The sequence below is a fragment of the Eptesicus fuscus genome, chromosome 3, assembly GCF_027574615.1.
Source record: "Eptesicus fuscus isolate TK198812 chromosome 3, DD_ASM_mEF_20220401, whole genome shotgun sequence".
Lineage (NCBI taxonomy): Eukaryota > Metazoa > Chordata > Mammalia > Chiroptera > Vespertilionidae > Eptesicus > Eptesicus fuscus.
Window position 1 is genome coordinate 65,710,981 of NC_072475.1, and position 23,788 is coordinate 65,734,768.

A 23,788-nucleotide genomic window follows, 5' to 3' on the forward strand; every position below is an offset into this window, starting at 1 on the left:
GCCGCCCCGCGGAGCCGGCAGCGAGGCCCCGCCCTCAGCCCGGAGGACGGGAGGACCCGAGGGCCGGCTCCGGGGAGCGGTCCGGGCGGCGGGGAGCCCGACTGGCCCGCCCCTCCGCCCCGCCCCCGGCCCCGCGGAGACCCGGCCCGACCCCGCCGTGGCCTGCGGGCGGCGCGTGGGCGGGGCAGCCCCCCGAGCCCCGGCCCGGGGAGGGCCCGGACGGAAACGTGGGGAACCCGAGAACCCCAAGGATTTCCCAAGTACGTGAAACCCGGGGTCCGACGCCCGCAGCAGGCGTTGGGGGGCTCTCCGCCGCCGCGGGGGACCCAGGCGCCGCTCCACACGGGCCAGCCTTCCCTGAAAGCCGAACTGCCGGGTCTGTCCTGACCCAACTTGTTCTTTGTCCTCCAGTGCGCAGTCCGCGTCAGACCCGCAGGCCTACCTGGTGTTTCTGTTCCAGCAGGATGCATGTTTGAAATGAAACTGATGTAAGGAGTCCTCTTTGGTTTTTACACATTTTTTAAAGAGTGTAGGCCCATGCACGTGTTTTCACAACAGCAGACTCTACTTTTTGAGTTTTGTTTTGTGTGGGGTTTTTTTTTCAAACAGAAAAGGAAGAAAAATGACAACTCAGATTCTGGGTTTTATTGATATTCAATTTATATAACACTCAAATACAATTGATTGAATTTTGCATATATACGTGCTTAGTCGTAATTTATAAAGCAACTTCGGTCATTTTCTTTGAGGTATGTATTGAAGTACAAGTTTTACAGAAACATCTCAAAAATATTCAGCTTGTCACTGATTATTTTTGTGAATTTAAGAGAACAAGGTTTCTTCAAGTTTATAATCCAGTCACTCTTGCTCACAGCCAGACCCTTCATAAATCCTTATTTAAAAAACAAACAAACCCAGGTAGGTACACTGGTTCCCTAAAGTAGCTGAGTTGGGATTCACTCAAGGAAACCCATTTTCCCTCTAATGGAGTCAATACTTTGATTCTCTACAGGCATCTCAAAGACGACTTTAGCAATCCCATGTGGCTGTGGTGACTCTGGGAGGAAAAAAGAAATTTAAAGGCAATAGTTGTTGAAACGGTACAAATATATAACACATTATTCTGCACTATCTTGCTCTTGTTCTGGAGACATCACTTGTATTGAGACCTATATGCCTAAAACCTTTTTATGAAAGAGCCAAAGCTTGTGTCTGACTTACAACTTCAGTCAGTATACTTGTATTGGGAGATAATGAACCCAGAGTTTTATTAAAGAGCTAAAGTTTGTGTCTTACAGCTGACTAAAACAAGCCACTCACATGAAGGAATAAATGAAGCTATCCGTGGCTACTGAAAACGAATCCACAAATTAGACTGCTAAGCTGAAGCCAAGCTTAGTTCAAGTATTTATTTGATTACTAAATGCCCAGATTTTAACCTAATCTGGTTTTTAAAACTCAGAGCATGATTCTTCATTTTGAGTGTTGGAATCCTACATATTTCCTTTTCTGAAATTGACTCTTCGATTCATTTGATGTATAAAGAGGCAAGATAATCTCACCTCTGATAGCTACTTGAAGAAGAAAACTTTCTTTCATGAAGATACAGTATGACTGAAGAACTTTTCAGATAATTATCATCAATGTGCAGAATCAAAAAGTCTATTGAATTTGTGTGCTAAATAAATGAAGACATTGTAATATTTACAGTACGCAAATCTAGAAATGTATATGCCTGAAAACTGATCCTTCAAAATTCGTAAAGGCTTAGAGGTTTCTTCTTATATTGATTGTCTTATATAGCCTGTTGAATGTATATCAACTGTGAAAGCAGCCAATTGGACACCTACTGATTCTGTGCTAACAGATAAAGCATCAAACTTCAAACCTCCCTGTAAAAATGAGGCCAAAGTGTCCCATTTTCTTTTTGCATCACAGAAATTCAATTCCACAATGTAGTTCATGCTTCACTGGAGAAATTCACAGCTTAGAATAATGTATAAGAAGCGAACAGATAGAGTCTTAAGGCCATCGGAGACTAATTATGAAATAAATGTTATTTAAAAGAATGTTCATATTAGAAGTACCAATAATGAAAAAATATGGAAATGTTCGTATGACAATGAAAATCCTTCATCCTCTGGTTTTCTCCTAGATGTTTTCTTTTACTTCCAAGTGTCTGTCCAATTTCAGTCCTTAAGATCACTAGCTCTCCACAGCCATGCCGGTCTTGTTTTTATTTAGTAGATCAAAGGTTCTCTGAAGCATAATGAGTGAGCTCTTCAACTGCAAACAAAATAATTTTCAAAATAAATTGTTTACATTTTTCTGGTCATTTTTTATGCCAAAGTTCACATTTGCATTAGACATAATTTTGTTTATACTGATGTCCAAGTAAAAGACTGAATATGAAACACCTGACTCCTTAGGGTATCTATGTCAGTATGATTGCTACAGAGTCCTTCCCATTTGCTCTAGGATTGCACTTCTCCTACATACTGTGTATTCTATCTCCCATTAGGTCTACAATCAAATTATCCAAAGGGACAGGCTGGCTTGTTTCCTTAAAAGGGTTCTGAAATTGCAGTGGTCTCACTATCTCCTAAGCAACTCAGGTTTCACTTCCAGGCCTGTGCTTGCAATTGTCCTCATCCATCCAAAACGGACCCATCCCCACTGTCCATGTCGTTTTCCCTAATCATCCTGCCTCTAAACTCCCAACGCATTACTACTTACTTTGACATTTAATTTTGTACTTTTTTCATAGTCTTTAACAATACACACGGACCTTTGATTTCTCTAATAAAATTGTAGTCAACTTGAAAGAATTAAGTCTTATTTTTCTTTATATTCATTCATTCAAATATTTACTGTTTATCTATTACATGTGCTGTGCTAAGCACCGGGTATCAATGGTGAACCAAAGAGCCACTCTCGCCACTGTCTCTGCCTTCATGGAGCTTATAGATTAGTGAGCAATATAGAACTAAAACACATAATCACACACACAAAATATACTTACACATTGTATGAAGTTTTTTACTTACGCAACTAGGGGATGGTACTATAATTTTCTAAAATTAGGTCAATTAAAGGAGAAGTGGGTTTGGCTCAGGATGAAAACAGAATTCTGTTTTGGACATGATCAGTTTGGGATGCCTGTTATCATCCAGGTGAAGATGCCAAGTCAGCAAGTGACTGTCTGAGCCTGGAGCTCAGAGGAGACATCAGGTAAGAGATGGATTTAGGAGTCACTGGCACATGTGGTATTCCAAGCCAGGGGAGTGGATATGATCCCCTAAAGGGAAGCAGAGGAGAAGGGAAGAGAATCTAACACAGCGTGGAGCACTAGGCCAGAGAGAGGTCAGGTACAGGAGAAAGTTTTACAGCAAAAAGGAGTTTCCCGTTATGCTAAATGAAAGAAGCCAGTCACGAAAGATTCCATTTATAGGTTCTTTTTGGGGTGATGCAAATGCTCTAGAATTAGTGGTGATGGTTGCATAACCTTGTGAATATATTAAAAAGCCTTTGAAAGGGTGAATTTTATAACATGAATTATTTCACAATAAAGCTGGAGGTTTTTAGATACATTTCAAGAAAAGAGTGGTCAGTTCTCAAAATGTTGACACTGTAAATGGAAACTAAAAGAAAGGTACATTTATGTTAAAAGCTAGAGGTCACTTAGGGATCTCAGCTCAAGCAATATCGGTGGAAGATAGGGGAGAGGAAAACAAGGCAGGAGTGAGCTGAACAGCGAGGAAGTGGGTTAAATACATGCATCCAGTTTTGCTCCCTTCTGAAACCCCACTAGGGGATTTGCTTAATCCTCACTCAAGAATATGTTTTCTTTTTAATTATTACTGATTTTGGAGAGAGGAAGGGAGAGATAGAAAGAGAGAGACAGACAGAGATTGATGTGAGAAACATCAAGTGATTGCTCTCGTATGCGCCCCAACTGGGGATTGAACTTTCAGTCTTCTAGTGTACCAGAAGATGCTCCAACCAACTGAGCTACAAGGGCCAGCGCAGGATTTGTTGTTGCTTTTAAAAGACACAAACCAAGGGCTGGGAGAACAGAAAGAGTGAAAACAGCAACACAACTTGGGAACCTGGAAAGCAGGTGGATGACTTCACAGGCCTGAAAAGGCTGAATCCTAAGCTAACACTAGAGAAAGCTGAGACCAACCAAATTTACCCTGAAGAATCCTCAAAAGCCTCAGAAATTGATGGCCAGGAATCTCTAGAAGTGGGAATTAAGAGGAAGGGGCTAAAATAAGAATTGGATGAACCTTTGGGCATCTGACCTCTCTTACTACCTGGGCAAAAGTCTAAAATTTTATTTTCTGGACAGGATAAAACAGAGGTTCTCTGGCTATCTGGCTCAGGGGACACCAAGACATCGTTAAAGACAGTGTTACCATACCAAAAGCAGGGATTATAGGAAAAAAGTGTATACTGAATATTGAAACCATCTCTGCCTTGACCTCCCCATTCCTCTCTCACTCCGTTCCTAAAATGCTGGCAGCCAGCCCTCAAATCCTTCAGATAGGAGACTAGAAGAGTATTCTCTGTGGAAACTGACCAATCCACGAGGAAAAACCTAAAAATACTGAGATCAGGATTTCTCAACCAGCCAAATGTACAGAAAAGTTCAGAGTAGACCAATATGATGCACATGTTGAAAGCTTCTGATCCACACAAGCAGACAACCAAGGACTATCGACATCTAAAGAAATTCTCTAACACTAAGGATGGAAATCAAAACAGAAGGGAACGGATTATGATGGAAAGTGAGTATGTAAGAAGAATAAAAATTGTTTATTAGTAATATGGTCAGAGAGATAAAGATATAGCTATTTTAAAAAGATCACAATGCCATAAAAATTTCAGAGGAACAATAGCTCTTTGAAATTAAAAACTTGTTAGCAAAAATTGAAAAACTCAATAGAAGAATTTGAAGATTGAGTAAATCACGGAGGAAGCAGTATTTTTAAAAAGCAGAGATGGAAGCTGGAAGAAAAAAGGTTACAAAAATTAGACAACCTGTCCAATTAATTGAAAGTCAGCATCTGAGTTTTAGGAGCTGTAGAAAGTGGAATGAAGAAAATCATCAACTATCTAACTTAATACTTCCCAGAACTAAAGGGCAGGATTTTCCACATTAAAGGATTAGGAATGATAACATCCTCCAGAATTCTCAATAGTAACACTGGAAGCCAAAAGACAGTGGAGCAATGACTGAAACCTCCTGAGAAAACATTATTTCCAAGTTAGAATTCTACCCCCAGCCAAACTATAGTCAAAGGACAGAATAAAAAATTTTTCAGACAGGTGAAATCTTAAAATATTTACCTCCATACTCTTTCTTAGGCGGCATCTAAAGGATATGCTTCATTAAAAAGAGGACATAAATCAAGAAAGCAGAAAACATGGGCTATAAGAATAGAGATGGGCAACAGGAATCCCCTGGATGATAGCTGTGCACCCACACAGAGGGCCACCGGGCCTGACTGGAGCCAGTCAGAGGCTCCATTGATGGAATGCCTGAGGCGAAGGAAGATTATAACAGATGTATACGACGGGATGAAATATTCGTAAATAATATTGATAAACTAATCAACCATAATGAAATTCAGGGATAAGAAAAAGCACAGAAAATAAAAAGTAATCATGGTTTATTCTATGATGTAGCTCAGAATAGCAAAATTGGTCAAAACAAAGCAAACAGTAAATAAATATTGATTTAACCAAAATTATAACTTCATTTGGGAGAATGGGGTAATTAGAAATGGGGGCAAGATGAAGTGAAAGGAAAGAAGACAAAATCCCTGTTTTCTTTTTGACTTTCCTAATAGGAATGTCTAAAACTGAAAAATCAAGACTTATCAATACATGTTGTTTATAAATTTGGAGGTACACACCAACACTATAAACTAAAAGTTAAAGACTGTTGTCTTTAGGAAAGAAATAGGGATGAGGGTGCTGGGATTGCTATTTTCTCAACAAACCTTATAGAACAAGTTAACTCTTTACATATGTGAACTGGTTATTTGGGAGAAAATAAAAACTTTAAAAAGTGAATGAGTTATGAAGGATAAAGTAGTGACAGGCAGAGCAGACAACTCTAAAAGAGTTCAGCTGTGAAAGGGAGTAGAGAGATGATGAGTAGATAGGGAAGGATATGCATGGTGTAGGTTTTTTAATGTAGGAGATAACAGAGCACAGTCATGTGCTGATGGTAAAAACCCAACTGGGTGAGGGAGACTGAAAATGGGGAGGCTAGAAGGGAGATGCATGGAGTCTCCTGCTAAGGTGCTGGGACTTGCCTCCCATAGGCTGAGGAATGAATAGAATAGGAGGGGAGAAGATAGGGGTGCAGCTATAGGAGGGTCTCTAGACTGGGTTACAGAAGGAGAGGGAAAGTTTCTTTTTCCCTTAACGCATAGTCATCAGTTGAGAGTGAGGGGGATATGGGAGGAGATGAGGAGGAGAAAAGTGAGAATATGATCTACTCCCTGCTGAGAGTGGGAGGAGAAAGTTGCTAAGGAGCTATAGATGCCCTAACTGGTTTGGCTCAGTGGATAGAGTGTCAGCCTGCGGACTCAAAGGTCCCAGGTTCGATTCCGGTCAAGGGCATGCACCTTGGTTGCAGGCACATCCCCAGTGGGGAGGGTGCAGGATGCAGCTGATCAATGTTTCTCTCTCATCGTTGTTTCTAACTCTCTATCCCTCTCCCTTCTTCTCTGTAAAAAAATCAATAAAATATATTTAAAAAAAAAAAAAGATACTGTGCATCTGAAGAGTACATCATTGACGTTGTAACCTTCAGTGCCCTGAGTGATATCCTAAGAAATGCTCAATAGTTGAATCTCCTAAAAAACAAACTTACACATAGAAGAAAAAGATGAAAGGTAATAAAATGTTAAAAGTAATTATGTCTGAATGCTAGAACTTAGGTTTTCTTCTATTCTCTATTTTTCAATTTTGAAAAGTAAGCATATACGTATATTATAATGGAAATATTCATCTTTATTTTTCAAAGGGAATCCTAAATTTTGGTTCATGGAACTAAGTGGCATATATTAATAATACTGTGTTCAAGAGATAATGTTTATAGCAAAACATTGAAATATAGTAAATATTCATTCTTCAGTGGAAAACTGGTAAAAATAGGGCACATTTATATAGTTGAATTCTATGCAGCTGTTAAAAGTAGAGAAAGTGCTTTATATACTGATAAGGAAGTATCTCCAAGATATATGGTCAATAGATAAAAACAAAATAATGACAGTGTATACAGTATCTATTAACCAAGAGTTTTATTAAGCATAAAATTTCATATAGAAGGATTAATAAAAAGAATCAGGTCGGTGTATATATGATGATATGGAAACATCTTCAAAATATATTACCAATTAAAAAAAGAAAAAATGCAATGGTGTGTGTAGTATGCTCCCATTTTGTAAAAAAAAAAAAAAAATACAAGTGGCTATCTATATATATAAAATCCTAAGTGACCATTACGACCGAATGACCAGAACAACTGGAATGATGCGCACTGACCCAGACCTTGCTGCTGGGGCCCTGACAGGCCCGAACCTGGCTCACCCGCACCCCGGACCCTGGAGGGAGGAGGGAGCCTGATTCCTCACTGAATAGGCCTTGCCTTAGCTTACTGCCGGGGCCAACCTCTGTGGTCCCTCCCCACAGCCAGCCGGCCCCCCAATCGGCCCCGATCACTGGCCAGGCCGAGGGACTCCACCCATGCACGAATTCATGCACCAGGCCTCTAGTAGACGTAATATGCAAAATCCAGAAACTGGCAGGGGTAGTACCTGTAGGAGGAAGTTTCTTCAAATAATGACATAGGAAATATCCTCTTACAGCCAGAGACGTACAAGTGGGCACAGAGCTGCCTACCTCTTCCAGCATCACGATGGAGTCTCGGAGCACTCCTTTTAAACGATGGGCCTGATCGTAATGCTTTTGATTGTTTTCTGCTCTTGACACCATGTCAGAGGCTAAACTGAAAGAAAAATACCATTTAAAAATCAGGGGAATAGCTGCTAATCTTTTATTTCTAGAAATCACTAGTGCTCCATAAATTTACAAACAAAATAGGAAATTAAGGAACAAACACAGCGTGACTACAGAAGAGTTAGCAGGCCCAAATCTCTAAAACAGGAAATGTGTTTTACATTAAGGAATTATTGAAATAATAACAAGTTGGAGGGAGGAAAAACTTACTTTAAAGATTTCTCTTCTTGGAGGTGGAGACGGTAAACAGCCTGAGCAGCATATTCTATCCTTGACAGCTTCATAAACAGTGTCACATTCAACAAAACCAGGAACAGCAAGCTGGAGAGCAAAGCATGCCTGGTCAGTCCCCTCTTATCCAGACCTAGAGCACTGCTAATGCAGAGTAAACATGCCAAGCCTTCAAAGATGTATATTACCCAACCAATTACCAATTATTGTTGGTATTTAAATCAACTATCCCTATTATATAACATCATTACTTTTAAGTATTAAAGGGACACTGAGGAAAAAGTTAGAAAGTAACTGGAATGACAATAGTCCCTGACCTCTCCTCTCTGTGTTGAGGTGTGACCCCCAGCTTAGACCTCTACCAGGCAAGCTTTCAATATCGGTTTTTGGGTGCTTTTTGGCTTAAGCAGTTATAAGCCCATAATGTTATACTTCAAACAGAAAGTGAAGATCAATATGTACTAATCTTAGGTAGATCATGATGTACCTGTTATTCCCAGTGGAAACCAAAATAAATTTTTAAAAATAAACATTCAGCAAAAATTTCCACAAGTTCAACTTGGACAAAGAAAGTATCAAATCCGAAATATGTATTAATTGTATCAGATATAAAATGTTACATGCTACATGAACTTACTCTGTTGGTTCTCACAGCAACCTTTCAAGTAAATGGATATATTTCTTATTATACATATATGCAAATATATAGGTGGCATATATCATTTTTTTCTGTTAAAATATTGATTTGCCCTTAAAATATATAATATTCCCCTTTATACATCCAGAAGAGGATATTTTTAAGAATGAAAACTAATGTAGTAGCAAGAAAATCAAATTATGAAATTATTATGGCACTGAAATAATACATACATGAACATGTCAACATTTTGAGTATAAGCTTTCTGCAAAGTAATAATGTAAAAGACCACTGATAATATTTACTATTCAAAATTGTCATGGCAAACTGAACCAGAATATGAAAACCTTTTTATAAAACTCAAAGGCACAACAATTATTTCCTATGTTCTGAAATCTGTAATTAGAAAAAACAGCTGATATAAGAACTTCATTCCAAAAAAATTCCAGAGTATATCACCCCGTCAGAACCATTTAAATGGAATCTAAGGACTACCTCAAGATTCACATATGGCCATGTAGATGACAGTACTCTAAACATGACTGGTTAAATGGACTCCTATAGATCACTCTGAGATTCACACTAATTGCCCACTATTTCTCTTCATGTGACCCTCAGACCACTTTCATCAGAATAACCTGCAGTATTTTAAAATACTGATTCCTGATCCCTACTCAAGACCTACACACAATCTCTGAAACTGAGGCTGAGAAATCTACATTTTAGCAAGTGATTCTTATTCACAGTAAAGGACAAGGACTACTGGTCTAATAAAAAAGAGTAATATAGCATTACTGGGATTTCACCAGTCTGCATATATAAACTAGAGGCTTGGTGCAAGAAATTTTTCCCCAGTGGGGGGGGGGGGGGACAGGGAGGGGCACGGGTCCCCTCAGCCTGGCCTGCACCCTCTCGCAATCCAGGACCCCTCGGGGGATGTGCAACTTCCTGTTTAGGCCTGATCCCCATGGCAGTCGGACACCTCCTGAAGGATGTAGCAGTGCGCCAAGCAGCAGGCGGCCAGGGAGGAGCCCGAACTGGGGCTGGCGCCGTGCCGCTCACGCTCATCCCAGCCTGCTGTGCCTGCTGCCGCCACTCCCCACTCGCCAGCTGTGAGCCTGGCTTCTGGCTGAGTGGCGCTCCCCCTGTGGGAGCACACTTACCACCAGGGGGCAGCTCCTGCATTGAGCATCTGCCCCCTGGTGGTCAGTGCGCATCATAGCGACTGGTCGACCGGTCGTTCCGGTCATTCCATCGTAATGGTCACTTAGGCTTTTATATAGAGAGATAGTCTGTTTAAATTTATGGAACATCTCATAAAAACTTATGATACAAGAAATAAATTAGTTTAAAAAATAAAAACATTTACTGAATGTGTACATAGTAATCCCTCAAATTTAATAATTCTTCTGAAAATCATACATCAACAACTATGAAACAGAAGACTATAAAATTACTGTATCTGTAGGCCCAAACTGGTCAAATAGTGGCAAGTTCTACACAATAATATACAAATGCATCAATCCTTTTGTAAACTGTTAACAAAGTGAAGTCATAAGCTAAATAAGCATTCAAAATAAATACTTACAAAATACTCATCACCACAATAAGGGCGGTGTGATAGCTTTCCGTTTCTTTTTTCTTTCCTACAGATCACACACAAAGAAGGCTGCCTTAAAATCAGGATTGTGATTACAACCAATAAAATTTTAATTTCATTTGAAAATAACTAGAAAAGAGATTTTTAAAAATTATTTGTAAGGACAAAGTGACTTAGGGTGAATTCCCTGCACCGTTTTATGGTTTCTGATATCCTGAGTAATAGGAAACACATCTACAAAAAGAAAACTTACATGTGTGAGTCCTCCAAATTTGGCCTATACTACAAATTAATTTGCTCTAAAATTAAATATGCAATTCAACACATCATGTATGATCTCTAGCTGAGTTCTATCTCGGCAAACAGTCTTTGAGCTGGGTGTATAATACTTCCCTCCTTTAAAAAATCTTAAGTCATCTTCGCCTGTTCTCTATCGCCCAGACTTGGAAATTCCAAAATTGGACCATGGGCTTGAACAGAGTCACACTAAGAAATAAGAAGGCCAGGGGAGGGGGAAGCGGGAGTGGGTGGATGTGGGCAAAGGGGAGGAAAGGGGGACACCTGCAATGTCAACATTAAACATTTTTTATTTTTAAAAAGTGGGGGAAGCCGAAACCGGTTTGGCTCAGTGGATAGAGCGTCGGCCTGCGGACTCAAGGGTCCCAAGTTCGATTCCGGTCAAGGGCATGTACCTTGGTTGCGGGCACATCCCCAGTAGAAGGTGTGCAGGAGACAGCTGATTGATGTTTCTCTCTCATCGATGTTTCTAACTCTCTATCCCTCTCTCTCTTCCTCTCTGTAAAAAAAAAAAAGTGGGGGGAAATAGCCTTAGAAGAGCATTTTATAATGTAGAAGGACAAGAAGGTATTGCAGCTTTAGAGTTCTAAGAGGGAGGGAATAACGTTAGTACAGACAGGATGTCTTCAACACTGAGAGCAGCAAGGATAATAAAGTCAAATTCCACCCTAGCCCATTTTGCTCAGTGGATAGAGCGTCGGCCTGCGGACCCTTCGGTCCGGGGTTCGATCTCAGTCAAGGGTACATACCTTGATTGCAGGCTCCTCTCCAGCTTGGAGCCTGGTCAGGGTGTGTGCAGGAGGCAACCAATCAATGTGTTACTCTCACATCGATGTTTCTCTCTGTCTTTCCCTTTCTCTTCCACTCTCGCTAAAAATCAATAGAAAAATGTCCTCAGGTGAGGATTTAACTTCTTTAAAAAAAAAAGAAGTCAAGTTCCATCTTTGCAATTTTGCTGCACTGGCCCTGACAGTATATAAGGATTAAAAACATGTAATCACTGTAGTACATTCAAGGGTAGAACTCAAATGTCTGTAAGTGCTGAGCAGGAAATTAATGAGCGAAGTATCCAGCAGCTGGGACAAATGGTGGGGACTGGGGACAGGGGACATGGTCCAATGCAGCAGCTACTATTAAGTTCCAACTAACTGTTGCTATGAAAGGATTTGGTCCAGGGGTGTCAGGTCTGAGTTTTTATACAAAATGTCCATTTTTTTAAATGCCATGTGATCCAATAAGATACTCCTATTGGCCATACGCCTGCTATTTTGCAACTGCTCCAGAGACACCTTCTGCGTCATGTAAGTAAACTAAAGCCTTCCCCCAGATAATAGCTACCTGCAGCATCCCCTTTGTCATCCAAACCCCCATCTCCAGAAGAACGCTGAGGAGCAAGTTTAGGAGCCGTGTCTGCTGTTCGGTTGAATGTTCGCCTTCTCCTTCGTACGCCACTAAGTTTTCCAGGGTCTTCAATGGACTGACTCAACACAGATTCTTCCGTTAACAAATCTGACTCTAAGAAGGAAAAAAATCTTTAGGTATTGGAGTGAGCTTCTCAACTATAAGGTACAGTGGATATGGTGCTTGTTTTGTGTTCTGTTTGTTTTTTAAGCCTTAGAAACTTTCTTTAACAATTGCTTGGGTTCTTAACGGCCTACATTCAAACCTTACTCTTAATGAAAAGTTTTAGAGAGTACAGTGATCCCATAATAAGTCTTCATTATTTTAGGAAGAATGAACTATATTAATAAATAATGGGATCATCAGAGCAAATCTGCCATGTGCTATATTAAATATTAATGTAACGACTTCAGTTATAGAAACAACAGGCTACCCACTAATATTGGATCATTAGAAAGATTTCCAAGATAGATTATGGTACCTGATGGTCAATTTCAAAGGAAGGAGTAGCAAATAATAGTTCTAATTTACAATAAGGGTTTGCAAAAAAGGAAGCCCTAATAAAGCAAATCTGCAAACAACATAAAAACTCATTTTTGTCAATTGTTTCAACCTTTACCTTTACAAGATTTTTTCATTAGAAGCTCATTATCCAGTGGCCAAACTAATTTTTGATTTTCATTTTCTTTGCTCCTGATTAGGAGTTTAATAATGAAATTACCAGAGAGAGAAAAGCGAGGAAATAAAATAATCAATAATCTAGAGGATGAAAGACAAATTACCTGAGTTGACTGACCACCAGCTTTGCTTTAACTAAAATTAATTATGCTCATGTAGCTATATTTTTTTCTCGTGTTTTAAGGAATTTTAAGGAATATCCGAACAGAATTACTGTATTACTTCCCCCAGTCTAGTACCCACCTCCACAAAATTCACGCATGTACATTATACCATTGTGTAGTACGCCTGCACAAACCCAGGAAAGCTGCGTTGGTAAGGCAGATGTGGGTTGAGGACTGTCCATACGTTAACAAGCACAGGTGCACATGTATGATCCAGTATGTAGGCCCTTACTGCAGTCAGCTTCCTTGGCTCCCTGCAGAGTCAGGCAAGTGTGACATATCCTAACTGTGATCTTGGGCTAATCATTTAACCTCTTCCTCTGTGTTTCAATACTTCTTGTTTAGTAAAATGGAAAAAAATAATAATACCTACCTCATAGATTGTAATGAGTTTATATTTATAAAGCACATAGAGCAATATCTGGCTTACAGTAAGAATTATATAAGTGTTTGTTAGACCAATGAAAATTAAAAGTGTGAAATTACAAATGGGGTAGTCATAACCACACGTCAGTGGGAGTCATTCCAACATCATCTACCAGTTTCTGCTCTGAATCCAAATTAATAATTAGTCCATTTTGTTAATAAATGCTATCTTTACAAAAATAGATAAATCAAGAAATTTACAAACCAAGCTGTTTGAAATAGTCTTCCAATGAACTCCAGGAATTCTTCTCAATTACGGATTTGATAATGGCCCATGGCTGTTTTCTGTATTTCAAGTCTGTGGAAACTCTAACAGGATAAGAATAATATTTATTTAAAGGACAGAATTCAGTTATATTAACATTGCAATTAAATATAAGATTGTATTCAGTGGGGAACTGAAAGGATTTAGAGTCATTTATATTATAAAAGAAAATATGTTCACTGATAATGACTTCTCTCAAAAATTACTATGTATGATTAACAACGTCATCAAATTTTCCTTCTAAGTACTTGACATTTTATTTCTTTCCTTTCTCTCGTCCTGAAGTTCCTTTACTTAAATAGCAGAAAAGGCTCAAAATAAAGTCTAAATTTTCTAAACACCTTGTATAAAAAATCTTCAGTGCTCATAAATTAGTTGAAAATAACTACATTGGCTAAGACTAGGCCAAGCATCTGATGGCCCATCACTAATTTTAAAGCACCGACATTTCTTCTTTCCCACTGCGGCCACGTGCTCCTTAAGAACTCCCAGGGCCCTGGCCGTTAAACAGGGTCCCGTGCTTAGTTCTGGCCACTGAATTGTGAGCACAGTTCTTTCTGTAGCAGCTGAAATGACACCTACTCTTGGATTGTGTAGCTCCCGGCTGTCTAACCCTTCATGGGCTTGGACGTGGAGGGAGGAGCCCCATCTCTCTGCTGACCAATGGTGGATGTGTAATTTGAATGAAAAATAAAGCTTTGTTGTGTAAAGCTACCACTAAGATCTTAGGACTACTATTATGTTACCAGAGCATAATCTAATCTATCTCTCCTGACTGAAACATTCATCTGCAGTAGCTCACCTCAACCGGCATTTCTGCTCTGAAGATGGGAAGATGTGGTATCTGTTCACGGTATAGAAGTAGTCATGGTAGGGGACATCGTGCGTCACCACTTCTGAATCTACCAAATAAAATTGTGTTTCCCGACTTTCTTTATACAGTGTCTGCCAAAATACAATAAAATTCTTTTTTGCATGTGCATGTTTAATATATCAGATTCCTTGTCCATTCCGAACATATATATTAGAATTCTTTTTCAGAAATTACAAAAGACATGCCAAGCCTATGTACAAAGCCAGAAGAGCCTTCACGTTGGCTGTGCTGTCTATGAATTGAGAAGAAGGGACCTGCCAAAATGGTATTTCCTGCCTCTCTGCCATTTCATAGTGTAATTATTTTTCTCCCTTTTAGACATGAGGAGGAGAAAGCAACCATATAATCTCTTATGTATATTATTAGTTTATAAAGAATTTTAAATGTTCCTGTTAGGAAACAATTCAAAAATCGCTTGAACAAATTAAGGACCCCACCCCCAAATTCATCAAAGTATCATAAAACCACCCTTCATCAAAAAAGCAGGCCACCAATCAAAAAACTGCTTTTCCTAAACAGGTTGAAGTGGTTGCTGGCCAAACATTTCTTACTGTAATCATACCTTTTATACCTATTCTCTAAGGTTATCAAAGAATCTCATACCAAAATACCAAACTTTTCTTAATTGTCTGAAATTCTTTTGAAAAAAAATTTTAAGATGTTAACACTAATGGACAAAACTACAATAGCATAATTAGTTCAGATGTTAACAGATATTTTCAAACTATTTGCACAACAGATGCACTATACTTCAACACAAATTGGCCAAACACAAGCTCTGCTATAAAACAGTGCCATGCAGGCACAGAGCGGGGTATTAAATATCTTATCATCTCTTCCCCATATGTCACAGCAGCCATCGAGTTATTTGACCCTAACCCTTGGCATGATTCTGCAGATCAAATTCCAATAGCGTTCTATTATTATTATTTTAATCCTCACCTGAGGACATGCTGAGAGAGAGAGAGAGAGAGAGAGAGAGAGAGAGAGAGAGAGAGATCAGTTGCCTCCTATATGTACCCCATGGGAATGGAACCAGTGCACAGGACAACACTCAACCAACTGAGCCACCCAGCCCTGCCAATAGAGTTCTTTTTAAAACCCACTTATTTTTTTAAAAGGTTCAAACATACACAAGAGTAGAAATGAAGCATAATGAACCCTCATAAGCTCATCAACCAGCTTCAACATTAACTCTACCTAGTCCTGTTTCATCTATACCCCAGTCCCACAATACCTCTCACACACACCCACCATCTTCTGCCTACTTTTAAAAGATATCCCAGACATCAACAGAATTTCATCCATCCTATCTAATAAAAGGGTAATATGCAAATTGTCCCCTTGACCAGGAGTTCAACCGGAGTTCGACCAGGGGGTGGGGCTGGCCTGCCAGGGCCCCTCCCTCCAGCAGCCCTGCCACCAATCAGTGCCCCCACCCCAATCGGGGGGCGGGGCCAACCTGCAAGTCCCCTTCTCCGGGCTGGCCCGGCTGGGCCCTGATCAGGGCAGGCTGGCCAAACCCCACCCGGGCATGAATTCGTGCACCAGACCTCTAGTAAACACATAAATATGTATATCTCTTTATAAATTTTTCAGTATGTCTCTTTAAAAGATAAATATTCTTTTCTTTAAAATATAACTATAATACCATTACAGACAAAAAAGTTAACAATTTCTTAAATCTCATGAGTACCTTTTTTTACAGTTGGCTTGTTTGAATTAGGATTAGGTTGAAATGTCTCTTAAGTCTCTTTTAACTGATAACAGTTTCTGCTCCCTTTTCTTCTTGCCATTTATTTGTTGACATTGTTTTATGAACAGTGACTGGGAAAGGTATTTTCTCTCTTCCCACATGTGTGATTCCTCTGGAATACTGATGAGGGGACATACCTGCTTTTCTGTGGCAGCGGTGCACTTCCCAGTGAGCGGATTATTAAGAATTATGGTGTAGGTCATGGTTCTCAGTTGATTGCCTCCAGGTTCCACATTCCAAGGGGTAGATACTACATCTAATCACAGCAAGCATAAGATGAGTTAGTTCTAGAAATCTGAGGGGTATGACTTGAAATGAATGAAAGAAGTAGTTTTTGAATTATTTAAATTTTATTTTTGACCAGTCCAAAAGTAAAAGTAATTGTTAGGCACTCTTCTTATATGTGACACATAAGATCTATTTACTTCTATCAGGTGTGGGAAACCTTTTTTCTGCCAAGGGCCATTTGATATTTATAACATCATTCAGAGGCCAAACAAAATTGTCAACTTAAAAATCAGCCTGCTAAGAGATTGGGGAGGAACCAAGATGGCGGCACAGTTAAACAACTAATCTGCTGCCTCACACAACAATTTCAAAAACTCAACTAAAAGACAAAAACGTCTACCACCCAGAACCACGGGAAAGCTGGCTGAGTGGAAGATTTACAGCTAAGAAGAGAAAGAAGCACAATCGCTGAAAAGCTGAGGTACGGAGGCGCGCGAATCGGCCGGCGGCGGCGGGCGGCTGGGTGCGCGGCTTTTCTTCAACCCGCAGGGAGACAAGCTCCCGATCGCTCTGAAATCCAGTTTCTGGGGACACTCGGGGGACCCAGACACCTACGGGGAGAAGCTGGACTCTCGGCCATCGGGTCGGAAAGTGAGAGTGACTTTTTTGCAGAGGTGCGCCCAGCAATCAGTGTTTACTGCGCTGGAGCGCGGGGCGCAGGGACTTGGAAACAGGAAAGGCAGAGACAGCTGATGGCAGCCATCGCCGTGGGCCACGCCCCAGCCTAGTGACGCCCTGAGACCCCGCCCCGCCCTGAGGCCCCGCCCCGCACATTCTACAAACCCGCCCAGGCTCCGCACAGCGGCTTTTGCATATAAATGGCCTGTTCTGTGGCAGCTTAACCAACTACAGCTCCAGACTGCTCCAAAACCGCCCAAGCAAAGGAGGAGAAAACTAGCCCTTGCTGTAGCTCCTGCTGGGGGACACACAGTACACAAGGGTACACCAAGAGTGTCCACCTCAAGTAACTGGGAGGCTGACCCGTTGAACCAATAGGACACCTAGTAGACAAAACTACCCTACCAACTTAGGGGAGCAGAGAATATGAGAAGGCAAGGAAACAGATCACAAACCAAAGAAATGGAGGAGAACAGGCGACTGGACATAGAGTTCAAAACCACGGTTATAAGGTTTTTCAAGAATTTCATGGAAAAGGCCGATAAATTCAATGAGACCCTTGAGGATATGAAAAAGGACCAACTAGAAATTAAACATACACTGACTGAGATAAAAAATATTATACAGAGACCCAAAAGCAGACTAGAGGATTGCAAGAATCAACTCAAAGATTTGGAATACAAAGAGGCCAAGGACACTCCTCCAGAGAAGCATGAAGAGAAGAGAATTCAGAAAGTTGAAGATAGTGTAAGAAGCCTCTGGGACAACTTCAAGCGAACCAACATCAGAATTATGGGGGTACCAGAAGAAGAGAGAGAGCAAGATGCTGAAAACCTATTTGAAGAAATAATGAACGAAAACTTCCCCCACCTGATGAAAGAAATAGACTTACGAGTCCAGGAAGCGTATAGAACCCCAAACAAAAGGAATCCAAAGAGGACCACACCAAGACACATCATAATTAAAATGCCAAGAGCAAAAGACAAAGAGAAAATCCTACAAGCAGCAAGAGAAAAACAATTCGTTACCTACAAGGGAGCTCCCATACGATTATCAGCTAATTTCTCAACAGAAACCATGCAGGCCAGACGGGAGTGGCAAGAAATATTCCAAGTGATGAATAGCAGGAACCTACAACCAAGACTACTCTACCCAGCAAAGTTATCATTCAGAATTGAAGGGCAGATAAAGAGCTTCACAGATTAGAAAAAGCTAAAGGAGTTCATCACCACCAAACCAACATTATATGAAATGCTGAAAGGTATTCTTTAAAAAGAGGAAAAAGAAGAAAGATAAAAATTATGAACAACAAATACATATCTATCAACAAGTGAATCTAAAAGTCAAGTGAATTAAAAATCTGAGGAACAGAATAAACTGGTGAACTTAATAGAATCAGAGGCATAGAATGGGAGTAGATTGATAATTCTTAGGGGGAAAGGGGTGTCTGTGTGGGGAGTATGGGAAGAGACTGGACAAAAATCATACACCTATGGATAAGGACAGCGGGGGGGGGGGAGGTAAAGGCAGAGGGGGGGGTGTGAACTGGGTGGTGGGGAGATATGTGGGGAAAAAGGAGAAACAATTGTAATCTGAACAATAAAGATTCATTAAAATTTAAAAAAAAAAAAATCAGCCTGCTATATTTGGTCAAACATTTAATTAACTCACCGCTAATGCCATGGCAGGGCCAGACCATATGATTTCACGGGCCTTATACGGCCCATGGGCCAGAGGTTCCTCTGTAAGTGTTGTCTCTTAATACGTTTTTTACTTTTCTTTCTAAGATAAAAGTAAAAGTTGGCTCATCTGTAGGCTTCGTTTTAAAGTCCCCAGTTACTGCCCTTGCCAGTGTGGCTCAGTGATTAAGTGTCATCCATGCACAGAGAAGTCGCTGATTCCATTCACTGTCAGGGCACATGCTCAGGTTTGTGGGCTCGATCCCCAGTAGGGGGTGTGCAGGGGGTGTGTTTCTCTTTCTCCTCAATGTTTCTCTCTCTCTCTCTCTCTCTCTCTCTCTCTCTCTCTCTCTCTCTCTCTCTCTCTCCCCTCTCCCTCCCTTTCTCTTTCTCTCTCTCAAATCAATAAAAACATTTAAAAATAAATAACTCCCCCAGAATCTACAAAGAGAAGTGATAGCACCAGCCTTATCAAACAGAGACCAAAAACACTCAGCATTCCCATCATTTAAGACAAAGCCTTGTGTCATTATTCAAGAATGTGGCCTGGATCCCAACTTGTGGAGAAATCATGTCAATGAGAGGTCATGTAATGTTAATGGCTTAGCTGCTGAAATCTTTAAATAAGGAGGGGGTGGTGGAATACAAATAACTATGTAGCCTATATAGCACATGCTACAGGATAATCTCTCTATATTTATAGCAAGACCTTCGTCAAAACTCTCTTTTATTTGCTTAGCAACAACACAGTGAGTAAAAACACACTTTGAACAGAAATATATCTTTAGACTATAGCACTATATAGCAAAGGTCATCTTACAAGCCAAAGACTAGGAAAGTAGAGGTAACAGCATCATGAACTCTATTCAAAGATATGACTAAATCATCTAATGCTGTTAGCACAAATGGACTTGGGCAATTCATACGTCTGGCTGCTATTCATCAGCATCCTAAAATATAGGAGCCTTTAGTTAACCCATTACCTATCATCAAAGGAATGAAGCCAGGCATTATGATCTACCCAATTTTACTCAATTTCTTTCATACAGCTAGGTCTAGGGATTTAATGAGGGACCCTGAAGCTGCCTTTTGAGTATATGGAAAAATCTTACAACCAAATTAAAAAAGCAATATCACAAACCATGGAATGTATCACCCAGAATTTGCTATACAAATTATTTATTTACATGAAAGCTATAAAATTCTAAAATGCTATTCAAAGGTTACTTTGGTCATATGCCAGCCGGTTTCAGAAAAAAATATACAAATAATCCATTGTGAATCAGCAATAGAATTGAAAGATATTGTTGAATTCTGCTGTTAAAACTATTCAACAAAGCAGCCATCAACAAGGACAACAAAAAGTGTCTTCTACCTGTATTCCCACCAGTGTTACCAACAAAGCTACTGAATCTCATGTGCCATGACATCATCTAACTAACAACATCTTGGAAAAGTCAAGTTCCCCAATACCTGAGTAAAGCTCATCAAGGTATAAAAAAATTGGGCATGAAATTTTAAGAAAAATGGCAACAGCATACAAAAAAAAAGGCAAGAGAGCCATTTTAATTTATTGAGTTGAAATAATGAAAATCAGGAATTTCAGAACAAATACTTTAAGAATCCTTTGATGTAATAAGATTTAAAATTGGTGAATCTTCACAACTATTAAGATGGCTATTATCACACAAAAAAAAGAAAATAACATTTTGGTGAGGATGTAGAGAAACTGCAATCTTTATGGGAATGTAAAATGATGTCGCCACTATGGAAAACAGTCAAAAAATTAAACACAGAATTACCTTATGATTCAGAAATTCCACTTTTAGGTATGTAGCCAAAAGAATTGAAAGCACGGGCTCAAACAGATATCTGTACATCAGTGTTCACAGCAGCATTATCCACAATAACCAGAAAGTGGAAACAGTCCTAGCCAGTGTGGTCACCAAGGGATCACGGTTTGATTCCCAGTCAAGGGCACTTACTTGGGTTGTGGTTCGCTCCCCGCCTCTAGTACAGGACGCATTCGGGAGGCAACTAGTCAATGTGTCTCTCTCCTCTCTCACCTCTCTCACCTCTCTCTCTCTCTCTCTCTCTCTCTCTCTCCTCTCTCTCCCTTCTCCCTCCCCCTCTCTCCCCTCCATTTCTCTCCCCACTCTCTCCCTCCCTTGCATTCTCTCTGAAAAAGCAATGGAAAAATGTCCTCAAGTGAGGATTAACACACACAAAAAAGGTGGAAACAGTTCAGAACTCCATCACTATATGAATGGATAAACTAAATGTGGTATATACATACAATGGAATATTATTCAGCCTTTAAAAGGAATGAAATTATGACACATGATAAAACGTGGATAAACCTTAAATACATTATGGTAAGTGAAATAAGCCAGTTACAAAGAGACAAATATAGTATGATTCCATCTATAGGCAGTACCTAGCATAGTCAAATTAAAAGAGAAAGTAGAATGGTGATCATCAGGAGTTGGGAGGAGGGGGTAATGGATAATTATTGTTTAATGGATACAGAGTTTCAGTTTGGGAAAATGAAAAAGTTCTGGAGCTGGGTGGTGGTGATGGCTGCACAACAATATGAATGTATTTAATACCACTAAATTGTATACTTTAAAACGTATCTTACCTTCATACATTTATCACAATAAAAAAATTGGTGAATCTAGGTGATAGGTATGTGTATTTTATCAGACTATTCATGAAACTTTTCTGAAGATTTACATTTTTTTCAAAGTTAAAAAGTTGCATAAAAGGACAAAACTAAGCTTTGAAATAAAATAAGTAGTCATATAACTATAAACAAAGGCTTAAAAGAATACCGATTTAAAAGCTCCCTAATTAAAAAAAATTATAATTAGATCCAGTTGTAGCAATTTTAGTGCTGATTAGATTAAATCTACAAATTGACTATGAAAATATTTTCATTATATTCATAATATTTTAAAACATACATTTCTATTGATTTTGGAGAGGGGAAGGGAGACGGAGAGAGAGAGAGAGAAACAGCTATCGGTTGCCTCCCATATGCCCCCCAACCTGGGATCAAGCCCACAAGCTGGGCATGTGCCCTGACCGGGATTCAAACAGGCAGACCTCTTGGTGCACAGGACAGTGTTCCAACCAACTGAGCCACACCAGCCAGGGCCACAATACTTTTTAAAAGAAGCCTTTGAAACCCATTATCAAGAAATATAACTGATTACCAGGTAACAAGTTCAGAAAACATCATAATGGTGTGCAATCATAAGCACATTCTCTCTTTTGGAGAAAACCTTCTGAGTAATTCTAGGTCTAAATAACAATGTGCCTATAACTGTTTAGATTTAGAACTAGCCGGAAGCCTTTGCTTCCCAAGCCACTTACAACACCAGATAGCACATATATTCATCCACACTGAAGCCAGAAGTGATGCCGGACACTAAACACAGTTATGATTCAAATAACAAACTTCTTTTGAGAGTAACATGCTAGCTTCTCATGGACCTTTTCAGCCATAAAACAGCAGTACAGTATCAACAGGCTTCATCTTAAAAAATTAAGAGAAATAATGTATCCAACTCTTCTGAAATGTCAAGTTCAACAGGCAAACATGAATAGCAAGAAAATACAAAATAGATTCAGAAGATATAATAAAAGACTTTTTTAAACTATGAAATTCTTTATATAATCACAAGACTCTAATAACTATTAGTTAGAAAGTGCTTTGCTACTCTACCATGAATAATAAACAATTATTTTTTGTGCCTAGAACTGGTGGATATTTGGGCTTTTTTGAGTTTTGGGGCATTCTAAATAATGTTGCTATGAATAATAGTACATGTCATTCAGAGTACACATGTATCCATTTCTGAAGGATATATGCCTAGTAGTAGAATTGCTGAGTCAGAGAGAATATATAGGATCAGCTCTAGTAGATTCTGCTAAACCATATTGCAAAGTGACTGTATCAATTTACACTCTACTAGCATCCAGCTGTTCCACAACCACCCCTTTAAAATAGGTTCAACCCAACTGAACTGCTACATTAATAAATAAATAGAGCTTTATTTTTCAAAGGCTCTGAATGGATCTGACTAACTGGACAACTATTGATTACATATGAATTTAACCGAAATACTTAAACACTAGTTTACATATCACCAAAGTAAAGTCAGACCTGTCTGATTTTCTCCCTGACAATGTAAATCAATTTATATAGGCTCAACCTTCTAGAGAGAATAAAATCTTCCTAAATTTTTCAGATAAGAACACAAAAACCAACCTATTATATTTCTAGAATTGGCAAATCTCTGCATAAATCGTGAACTGGTGAAGAGCAATTCAAACATTTTATCAGCACTGATGTGAAAAACACGGTCGATATAAAGTCTTCCATGAAGGTCTTTCTCAGGAATATTTTCTGTGGAGGGAAAAAAAAACAGAACCATAAGAGAAGAAACCAAGGAAAGGTAATTTTAGGGTTTGGTTTTGTTTGCTTGTTTTTGATACAAAATAGTTTTTAAATGTGATTACAGTGATCAGCACATTCAGGGCACTATAAAAACTCTAAATTGGTGTATATATGTATGTATGATATATAACTATACATAAGAGTATATAGTTAATTAAACTATAATGATCAATATTTCATTTGTCAATACCCAAAAGATAGAGAAATATTTAACTTTGAATGATATCAAACTCCCATAATGTATCATTCAAAAGAATATTTCAAAGGTTTCAAGAGCAAAACTAGATGCATGGCGCAGCATATACCACCGCACTTAGCAGGACGCATTTCTGAGTGCTCATGCAGTCAGAAAACATAAAGTATGAATGGCTC

The 23,788-nt window shown here is 39.4% G+C and overlaps 1 protein-coding gene and 1 long non-coding RNA gene across 3 annotated transcripts in view; one reads left to right on the top strand and one right to left on the bottom strand.

Annotated features, from left to right (window-relative positions):
* The first annotated feature begins 91 nt into the window (after positions 1–91).
* LOC129148593 (uncharacterized) lies at positions 92–2,088 on the top strand. The gene is made up of 3 exons (XR_008555588.1): positions 92–260; positions 412–488; positions 1,299–2,088. It is a non-coding gene; the product is annotated as an uncharacterized LOC129148593 (long non-coding RNA).
* Positions 2,089–2,202: 114 nt separating this feature from the next.
* GRAMD1C (GRAM domain containing 1C) overlaps positions 2,203–23,788 on the bottom strand; it is an 84,099-nt gene continuing 62,513 nt past the window's right edge. For both annotated transcript variants that reach the window (XM_008146609.3, XM_008146610.3), the window contains 9 exons: positions 23,228–23,365; positions 16,504–16,622; positions 14,539–14,681; positions 13,677–13,780; positions 12,141–12,317; positions 10,494–10,551; positions 8,248–8,358; positions 7,921–8,026; positions 2,203–2,286 (listed from right to left, as the gene is read on the bottom strand). In XM_008146609.3, the coding sequence (XP_008144831.2) occupies positions 2,206–2,286; positions 7,921–8,026; positions 8,248–8,358; positions 10,494–10,551; positions 12,141–12,317; positions 13,677–13,780; positions 14,539–14,681; positions 16,504–16,622; positions 23,228–23,365 (1,037 nt within the window). In that variant the 3' untranslated portion in view covers positions 2,203–2,205. The remainder of the gene's footprint in view (positions 2,287–7,920; positions 8,027–8,247; positions 8,359–10,493; positions 10,552–12,140; positions 12,318–13,676; positions 13,781–14,538; positions 14,682–16,503; positions 16,623–23,227; positions 23,366–23,788) is intronic.